The sequence below is a fragment of the Gobio gobio genome (assembly GCF_949357685.1).
Source record: "Gobio gobio genome assembly, chromosome: 16".
NCBI lineage: Eukaryota > Metazoa > Chordata > Actinopteri > Cypriniformes > Gobionidae > Gobio > Gobio gobio.
The window spans coordinates 50,769,699-50,780,053 of NC_137109.1; the positions used below are offsets into that span (position 1 = coordinate 50,769,699).

Below are 10,355 nucleotides of genomic sequence, written 5' to 3' on the forward strand. Positions count from 1 at the left end.
TCGAGCTACGTTTCACGTACGAGTATGAAATTCGGTAGACACATGTAAAAGCCCAATACCTACAAAAAAGACCTTGGGGGGCAAAACCTGAAAACCCAACAGGAAGTGTGATATATTGAATTTTCTCTGCAAAATTTTTGCCATTTCCAGACCTTGTACATTAACGATCTACTCCTAGAGATTTAATCAGATCAACATCATATTTGCACAGTCTAATCTAAAGGCCTTGGTGATGTTAAATTGCGAAGATCTTGAGTTTTCCCTGAAGGGCGTGTCAGTGGCGGCCTCACAAAATTCGATGGTTCGCCATAAAACAGGAAGTTGTTGTAACTCGGGCATACAATGTCCGATCTGCCCCAAACTTCAGATGTTTGATAAGAGTCCTGGCCTGAAGACATGGCAAAATGGCTCGATAGCGCCACCTACAACATTTCAACAAAGTGCCCCTCCCGCTACGTTTCACGTACAGGTATGAAATTCGGTACACACATGTAACAGCCCAATACCTACAAGAAACCTCCTGGTATTGAAACAGACATTCACTTTTGTCCACTTGCCCTCAGCTTCTTATTCTTTAACATCAGCAGTTTATGCAACTGGCCACAGACCTACGTTTTCTCCAATTTTCCCCCAAAATGTCTCTAGGAAAAATGTGATACAAAGAGCAAGAAGAGTTAACAGGACTAAGACTTAAGTTAATGATGGGACACTAAAATGGACAAATATCATAGACCCCATTTGGAAATGTTTATTTCACAAACCTAATACACCGACATTTAGCTCTTCAAACCAGTTAAATTTAAAGTTAAAATGGGATGCATTTCCTTGACAGCATGGATACTAGTCAAATTGCCTTCCACGTTCTGTTTTTAATGGTGCAACAACAAGCACAGACAGTTAAACAAAGTAGCTTATCCAAATCTACAGAAGCGACATGGTTAAGACCAGTTAATGTCACACTCTGGAAACAGTTTATAAAGACCCCTTTCATGAGTGAAGGTTAAAAGTTTTAAAAAAAAGGACAAGTTTAAACCATTTTAGACCCATTTACACCTGTATTTAGCATAGTCCACTTGTGATTGGACTGATAAACGCTTTAGTACCAGTTGTGTAAACAGGCCCTCAGACAGCAACTCAGGTGTGATACACCAGTTAAGGGACTAAACCAGCTTTTATTAAAGCTTCAGTCTACTTTTTAATAAACAAGAAAAAAGGCTGGTCACAATTTGGGATTAAAAAGGACAATGCAGGTTGAGACTGATTTCATTGCAGATGCAATGCTGTACTTGCATGACTTCGGGGGGGCTTTCTTACCAAAAAACAGAGGGACTTGGCATGCGTGAATATCAATACAAGCAGTTATGTTAGTCCAGCCATAAAGCCACAAGTAGAGACCAAAACAGATTTGATACCATTAAGAACAGGGACCCAGGTTAGCAACTGGAACTTGGCAAATAGGTCAGGTTTGGGCAGAAACTTGGCTTGTTTAGTTCAAGTCAAGCATAACCTTGAAGCAAAAAAGGGAACTCTGGTTTAGTAGTGTAGCCCAATAAATCAAACTGAGAACAGTCATGAAAGATCAATACCAAAGAGACAGTTGAGTTAAGAAGTTTATTAAAACTACTAAAGTCACATGACCAGGTTAACTTCTCCACTAGACACCACAGTTTGCCCACTAGAGATGGTCTTGACGTTAGCATCTCTTCCTGGAAAAGAAATGGTAGAATTGTGAGGCATTTAAAAAAAACAAATTCTCAAGGTTCCTGAAGTCAGTTTACAACAAGCACTCACTTTTCCTAGTGCAGCTTTGCTCACAGGAGCCAGAAGAGGGATGGCACACTGCTGTACTACAGTGGATGAAGATCTAACAGAGGGGGAAAGGGTTAAGCCACAGAAAGAAAAACACCTAATATTAAGGATTCAGGAAAAGCTGCAGAGCATACGGTTTCCTGTAGAGGAGCCAGTGATGCTGGGTCCACAAATGTGAACATCTTCACAACAAAGCGCTTGTAGTGGGTTGGGAACTGAAGACCAGAAGATCCAGCCACTGGAACCAATGTGGTCAGGTAACGGTCATCCTGGTAAGGGCATCTGAAAGGCAAAGAGGCAGTCAGAAATGCCTTACAGCGCACTAGATGGATAAAGACTGGCCTTACTCACCCATCAACCAGAAGGTCCCACTGGGGTAGACTGAGGGGACTGGGGGTTGATGTCGCCCAGCAATGTCCCAGCATTAGGACAATGTTGGGGTCGGTCCTCTCCAAAATGCGCACCTCAACATACACAGGCTCCCGCAGGACTTTTGTGACCGGATAATCAGCGTCACCGTAGTAGGACGTGTATGCCTCATCCCCTGAGAAAGAAAATCAGCGTTTAACCAGAAACTGCCGCAACCTGGAGTTTTAGAAAATACTCATGCATACTTGGACAGACACTTACCTTCAGCACAGCCTTTGGTGACACACTGACCATTTGCCAGTCTAAGCTCAACCCTGAGGGGTCCAGGAGCCGCTACTGGTGGAGGTGCAGGAACAGTGTTGACCTCCACAACCAGAGCTTCCACAGAAGTAGCAGAGTACCTACACTGGAAGAGAAGCCTAGACAACAAATAGTGAGCTTGTAGCCTTGTCAAGGATTAATATTTTTTTCTAAAAAAAATACCTACTCAAAATGGCTGTCCCTTGTGATGGAACCAAGTGGTCCGACACCCACTTCATACGAGGAGGTCATTCGGTTTTCATACACCACATATCCACCGTCCTCCTGCAAATAGTAACTGTTGGCATCCAGTCCATTCCAAGCCATGCAGAACAGAACCACAAGCAGCTACTCACCATCATGCTTGTGCCACATGCAGTGACAGGGAACTGGTATATAGCAAAGGAAGGTGTGGATCCCACAGGACTGCAAGATGGGTCATTTCCACCCAGGAGATGGACTGAATCCAGGCTCAAGCGAGGTAGTGTAACATCTCTAGCCACCACTACCACAAACTGACCATCTCTTATACACTGGACAGTCACTGGCACAAGAGCAGGTTATTACTGAGGAGTGGTTTAACGTGAACACCTTTACATTGACTCACTCTTACCTGCCCTCCCATAGTAACACTGCTGTCCGTTAAAGCAGCAGTTGATAGCTTCACACTCAGCACCACTGATACCAGGTGGGCCACATTGGATCTGCTCATAATCAGCTACAGCACATTTGTCAAGGGGCTCTGCCTGCGCCACTGGCTGCTTAGACTGAAACTGCTGAGGAAACTGTTGACTAGCTTGTTGTTGAACCTGCTGAGGAAACTGTTGACTAGCTTGTTGTTGAACCTGCTGGGGAAACTGTTGACTAGCTTGTTGTTGAACCTTCTGAGGAAACTGTTGACTAGCTTGCTGTTGAACAGCTTGCTGTTGAACCTTCTGAGGAAACTGTTGACTAGCTTGTTGTTGAACCTTCTGAGGAAACTGTTGACTAGCTTGCTGTTGAACCTTCAGAGGAAACTGTTGACTAGCTAGCTGTTGAACCTTCTGAGGAAACCGTTGACTAGCTAGCTGTTGAACCTTCAGAGGAAACTGTTGACTAGCTTGCTGTTGAACCTTCTGAGGAAACTGTTGACTAGCTAGCTGTTGAACCTTCTGAGGAAACTGGTGACTAGCTTGTTTTTGAACCCGCTGATCAGTTTGCTTTAACATCGGAGCTTGAGGATACTGGGGCAGATTACTCCACTGTGGAACAGCATGACAAAAAGCACAAAACCACACACAAAGTGCCAGCAATTGAACAGCACAACAACTTCCTGCCATCGTTCAACAGCTAGTCACACTGTTGAGATGATGCCCTTTGGTCTTTTTGTATTCTACAGATTTTGTCTAATTAACGATAATCCCTCCCTCTTCATTAACAGTCATGATTCTCCAGACTTGCCCAAATGGGAGCTTATGCTACCAGAAAATTCTCATTGGTTCTCAAAATTATACGCATGTGATGTATCTTGACTCCAATTAGTCAGATGTGTCATATTGAAGACAAATAAAAAGGTTCATGCTCAGGTTTGCTACTAGAGCTTGCCCAAAGTACTTTGGCTAGATGTTTGGTGCATTCCGCTTCGCTTGTAGACATGCTGAAATATTAACTAGCATTACTACTTTTACAGTATCTTTATATGGCAGAAATAGTAAGAGTAGTCTGTAGTTCCAAATTTAGCAACACACTCACAAACCTCCCTAAGCACTTCCCCACGGGGCAATCCCTGTCGCCAGTTTGAAGTGTTCCATAAGTGGACAAGGAAGGTTTATGTGGACAGACCCTCGACTCCTTGATTATGACAGAGGGGACGAGTCTACTCATATATACTTAGCAGTGTTGGGAAATAACTTAACCCTAACCCTACATGTTAGGCGTGGCAAAATGGCTCGATAGCGCCACCTGCAAAACTTCAATTAAGCGTCATTCGCACTACGTTTCACATACAAGTATGAAATTCGGTACACACATGTCCAATACCTAAAAAAAGTCCCTGGAAGCAAAATCTGAAAACCCAACAGGAAATTAGATATTTGGAATTTTCTCTGCAAAATGTTTGCAGTTTTTGCCATTTCCAGACGTGGTACTTTGACAAACTCCTCCTAGAGATTTTATCAGATCAACATCATATTTGGTCAGTCTCATCTTGTTAGATGTTAAATTGTGAAGATCTTGAGTTTTCGCTGAAGGGCGTGTCCGTGGCTGGACAAAGTCTGATGTTTCACCATGAAACAGGAAGCTGTTGTAAGTCAGGCATACAATGTCCGATCTCCCCCAAACTTCACTTGTTTGATAAGAGTCCTGACCTAAACACATCTACATGCCAATATTCAGTTAGTCATAGCGCCACCTTCTGGCAGAAGGAAGTGTGGCACATTGAAGTGAATTTGCCATATTTCTCCTATATTTACCCGCTTAAATGCATGTCGCCCACTATTCGCCGTTTTCCTGAGGCCACCAGGTGACGGTGCATGTGCGAGGGCCCTTTCATCGCTGCTTGCAGCTTTAATTATTATTGTGATTTAAATTATTGCCCCTGATTCAGTAAAGAACTCTTGTAATAAAGTTGCAGTTGTTGGGACAAAATTTAAGTATCAACGCCACTTAAAAAGGTGCACTCTAATCCTGTTTACATGAAATAAGCCGCTCGCACAGGTTTCATCTTACAGACCTGTTGCTATGACAGCAAGTTCAGGATGAGCTTCGAAGAACCAAACAATCAAAGATCATGCCAAATCACCAACAATCAAATCCAGCTAACGGAGTTGCGATGTAGGAAGAACGGACCCCAGGTTTGATCTTACGGACCTGTTGCTATGACAGTAAGTCCAGTATAATCTGTGGCACACCGCGCCAGAGCAATTTCAGTTAAAAAGTACAGTATACACATTTTTATTTTACATTGAAAATGCCCAATCATTATATTAGATAAGACCCTATTCTTTATCTGAGATCATGCAGAGCCTCTGAAACTGTATTATTTGGACCTTTACCTGTTGGTTGCCACAGAAGTCCGTTATATGGAGAAAAATCCTGGAATGTTCTCTCAAAAATACCTTCATTTTTTTTTGACTGAAGAAAGGCATGAACATCTAGGATGAGAAGGGGTAAGTTCTAATTTTGAAGTGAACTAAGCCTTTAACACAGGGGAGATACAGATTTGACTTCCTTTTGGAGCTCGTCTCTAGCAGCCAGTCGATGAATTGCAGTTTAAGTCACTTCAGTGTTGGCTTCAAGAGAGACTGCAGGATGTTGCCTCTTAGCGTGACCCCCCAAAAGTATCTACCAAGCACCAGAAAGGATGTGATGCCATTGAAATGCCCTTTAGTGTTGTAACAGGCTTAGCCCTACAAAATATCAGTCCCCACACAGGCCAGTAGTAAAAGGCATTTTGTGGTGCATATTTGTACAGTCAAATCATGTAGATACGTTTAGTATTGTGCCAGTAAGGACCATACACAAATCTATTAAGATCACTTTTATTAAATCACGTGGCATTTCCAGTTATTTTTGGCCATGGTCCTTAACATTGATGGGGCCGACAGACGCCTTTTCCCATTGTAGATCTGATGAACAAATGATTAGTGAGAACTAAAGCCAGGAATGACAATAACAGTTATCAGAGTTAATCCATACCCGTAAGCAGCCGATCACTTCCACTTCTGACGCTACAAGTGGTGTCACAGCAGCCACACACCTGGTCAGAGTCATCTGCGGACACCCAACTGACAAGAAACACCCTCAGTTAATTTGACGACAACTAATTTACCTGTACACCCATCTAGCAGACAACATACCCATTAGCAGAGAATGAACAAGCTTTTTGCTCAGAACTTGAGGTTGTTGCAGCCGCCTTCAAAATGCATGTGATGTAGACCTGCAAAGACAATTGTTTGTTCACCATGGTAGCATATCATACAAAGAGTTGCACAACTAAAACACACGTACCAGTCCACTGTCTGCTTGCTGGAACCTGAACGCCTCTAGTTGAAACCGTAGCTTATCACCTTGAGTCCGAGGCATAAAGTGAGACGTGGAGCCTGTGAGCTTGGCATCAACCAGACACCTGTAAACAGAACCCAGTTAGAAACCCTGCAACCCTTCTGGAAGCTGGTATACATGAGGTAGCACCTCTTACCCATTATTCTCAATAAAGGAGTATCTGGGGACAGAAGCAACATCAGGGACTGCAGTAGCCACGCAGCTGTCCACAAACACACGGACGGGAACATGGCTGTACAAACGCACTGATGCTTCAAGATTGATCATGTCACCCAGGAAGTACTGGTTAGAAGGTCGCTCAAATATCCAGTCATCTGCAAAGAAAGAGTCTTAGCACAGGGTCACAAGCATGCCACAAATCAGTTTGGGATACACCAACCAGTCATGAGCTTGAGGGAGAAGACAAAGACTTCCTCTGCAACCTTAGTTGAGGCATATGGGATCCAAGTGGGCATTAAGGCATCGCTGCTCACATTATGTGTTCTGTAGGAGTTAAACAAGCGGTCATCTCATGCCCATAAATGGTGGGATCAGATCCAGCGAAGATCTTATCCAGATCCTACCTTGGATAATGACACTCGATACCAATCACCGCAATACTGCTCCTTACAATAGGAACACCATATGAAACCTCTTGTGGGGTGTAGATAATGTTGAAGGTATAGACAAGCTCATCCTCAGTCACCTAAAAAGAAAGTTAATTGAAAACGATCATGGATGTTTTTGAACTGTCCCTGTGAGTAACGGCAAAATAAAACCCCACCATTGATGTGCTGCTACATCCATGCAGTTCAGACTCAAAGATGAGCACTTGAGCAGAAGGATCCTCTCCAGTTGCAGTGCAGCCTCCCAGTGTAAAAGCAGAGGACAACAGTGGGTGCCCAGTCCCAAAGAAGTCCTTCATCACTTCCACATATACCGAGCTCTCTCCACACTGAGCAGCTACACTGTTGGCAGGGACAGGATGCGGCAACTCAAAAGGAACGTCGGGTTGCTGTGGTTCCTCTGGTAGACTTGGAAAGCTCCACGTCAGTTTTGCCACTGGACCCTGCAACAGCTCTTTTGATTGAACACCCATAAGATCTTGAGAAGGCTTTCCAAAGTCAGGAAACGTTTGTGGTGCAAATCCAGGTTTACTGGGAACCACAGACATCCTGGAATCAGCCTGTTGAGAAGCTTGAGCCAATGTCCTAGGCCTAAACTCACTTGGACTGCGATTATGTGCTGCTCTTGCTCTCCATTGTGCATCAGAAAATCCAAGAGCAAGAATAAACACCAATCCAAATCCAACCTGCCAAAACCCCATTATTGCCAAGCTTGTTTCAACAACACTTTCGGGTGCTACCATCCAAATTTATACAGATGTAAATCAGCATGGCTCCACCTTTCTCATGACAGGCATCATTTTTCTCTGCACCTGCCAATTTACTCAATCAATATATCACAGGTGTAAGTCATTGATTGTTTATCACTCAGGATCAAATGAAGTATCAAATAAGGGCAGGTTATTAGTAGCTAAACCAAATGATTTCTTATTTTCAAGAATTCTCTGAAACACAAACAACCAAGTCTTTTTTGCGTCTTCCTTTTTTATTAATTCAGAAACATGGCCACAGACAGAATTGTACACTAGAGTATCCAAAATAATAAAGTTGAGAATGTTTATAGTCAGGTTTAGAGTGTAAGAAAACGTTCTTCCCTCACATTGACAGCAATCTTAACAAGCCGGAACTGAAATGGAGCAATTTTGAATAAAAGGATAAAATGAAGTACCAAATAAGGGCAGGTTATTAGTAGCTAAACCAAAATGATTTCTTGTTTTAAATATCAAAATGACAGATCTGGGGTCCATTCTTCGTACCTCTCTTAATACATCTGAGATGATTTGACAGATCCCAGATCTTCTAATCATGATAACTGATCTCTGGCTAATTTGGTTCTTCAAACGAATTTGCGGATTGGATTAAAATATCTGGATTAAGTTATCTAAGGCTCCGTCCACACGAAGCCAGAGCTTTCCCTATCCGATCTTTTTTTCCCCCCTCGTTTCAAGAAATATCTGTGTACACACGAGAGCATTGAAAAGACTCAAAACGATGTAGTATACATGCCAGGTCAGTATGTGGCGCTGTAATCCTGCCACAGAAATACACTGAAAACAGAGAAGAAGAGTTGTGGCTGAAAGAGGTACAGCAACGGTCGTAAGTGAGACAAAATCTCACAACTAAATAACAATAAATAAATGTGCTACTTACCAGATTAACGCTTACACCTACCCCAACCCTAAACCTAACTTTACAATAATGCAAATACAGTAATTAAATGACGCAATGCCCAGTGCCCTGAAATTAATGCACTGCTCAGAGTAACTGTACAGCATGTGTGTAAGACTGCAATAACATTATAAAGTCATTATTCTATCAAAAATAAATCTCTGTTTCTAATATTATTTTGAAATACATTTTTAGGGCCCGAGCACCAATGGTGTGAGGACCCTATTGGAATTGCTCAGCCTATTATTCTTCTTCTCCCAAATAAATCACATTTTTGAGGGCCTAAACATGCTCGAAATCTCATGAAACTTTGCACACGCGTCAAAAGTGGTGAAAATGTACATCCAATATGGGTTTCAGAATTAGGCGTGGCAAAATGGCCCGATAGCGCCACCTACAAAAAAATCAATTAAGCGCCGTTCGAGCTACGTTTCACGTACGAGTATGAAATTCGGTAGACACATGTAAAAGCCCAATACCTACAAAAAAGACCTTGGGGGGCAAAACCTGAAAACCCAACAGGAAGTGTGATATATTGAATTTTCTCTGCAAAATTTTTGCCATTTCCAGACCTTGTACATTAACGATCTACTCCTAGAGATTTAATCAGATCAACATCATATTTGCACAGTCTAATCTAAAGGCCTTGGTGATGTTAAATTGCGAAGATCTTGAGTTTTCCCTGAAGGGCGTGTCAGTGGCGGCCTCACAAAATTCGATGGTTCGCCATAAAACAGGAAGTTGTTGTAACTCGGGCATACAATGTCCGATCTGCCCCAAACTTCAGATGTTTGATAAGAGTCCTGGCCTGAAGACATGGCAAAATGGCTCGATAGCGCCACCTACAACATTTCAACAAAGTGCCCCTCCCGCTACGTTTCACGTACAGGTATGAAATTCGGTACACACATGTAACAGCCCAATACCTACAAGAAACCTCCTGGTATTGAAACAGACATTCACTTTTGTCCACTTGCCCTCAGCTTCTTATTCTTTAACATCAGCAGTTTATGCAACTGGCCACAGACCTACGTTTTCTCCAATTTTCCCCCAAAATGTCTCTAGGAAAAATGTGATACAAAGAGCAAGAAGAGTTAACAGGACTAAGACTTAAGTTAATGATGGGACACTAAAATGGACAAATATCATAGACCCCATTTGGAAATGTTTATTTCACAAACCTAATACACCGACATTTAGCTCTTCAAACCAGTTAAATTTAAAGTTAAAATGGGATGCATTTCCTTGACAGCATGGATACTAGTCAAATTGCCTTCCACGTTCTGTTTTTAATGGTGCAACAACAAGCACAGACAGTTAAACAAAGTAGCTTATCCAAATCTACAGAAGCGACATGGTTAAGACCAGTTAATGTCACACTCTGGAAACAGTTTATAAAGACCCCTTTCATGAGTGAAGGTTAAAAGTTTAAAAAAAAAGGACAAGTTTAAACCATTTTAGACCCATTTACACCTGTATTTAGCATAGTCCACTTGTGATTGGACTGATAAACGCTTTAGTACCAGTTGTGTAAACAGGCCCTCAGACAGCAACTCAGGTGTG

The 10,355-nt window shown here is 42.4% G+C and overlaps 2 protein-coding genes across 2 annotated transcripts; both read right to left on the minus strand.

Annotated features, from left to right (window-relative positions):
* Positions 1-1,774: 1,774 nt before the first annotated feature.
* Positions 1,775-6,228, minus strand: LOC307140103 (zona pellucida sperm-binding protein 4-like; the record flags this gene model as incomplete). The annotated part of the gene is made up of 8 exons (XM_079839347.1): positions 1,775-1,864; positions 1,944-2,091; positions 2,161-2,353; positions 2,440-2,597; positions 2,666-2,763; positions 2,835-3,022; positions 3,092-3,182; positions 6,154-6,228. The coding sequence occupies 8 exons, from the start codon at positions 6,226-6,228 to the stop codon at positions 1,775-1,777; spliced, it is 1,041 nt and encodes a 346-aa protein (XP_079695473.1).
* Positions 6,225-7,672, minus strand: LOC307140104 (zona pellucida sperm-binding protein 3-like; the record flags this gene model as incomplete). The annotated part of the gene is made up of 7 exons (XM_079839348.1): positions 6,225-6,228; positions 6,315-6,394; positions 6,466-6,583; positions 6,656-6,833; positions 6,899-7,002; positions 7,083-7,204; positions 7,283-7,672. 7 exons carry the CDS (start codon positions 7,670-7,672, stop codon positions 6,225-6,227), a joined length of 996 nt encoding a protein of 331 aa, XP_079695474.1.
* Between the last annotated feature and the right edge of the window lie 2,683 nt (positions 7,673-10,355).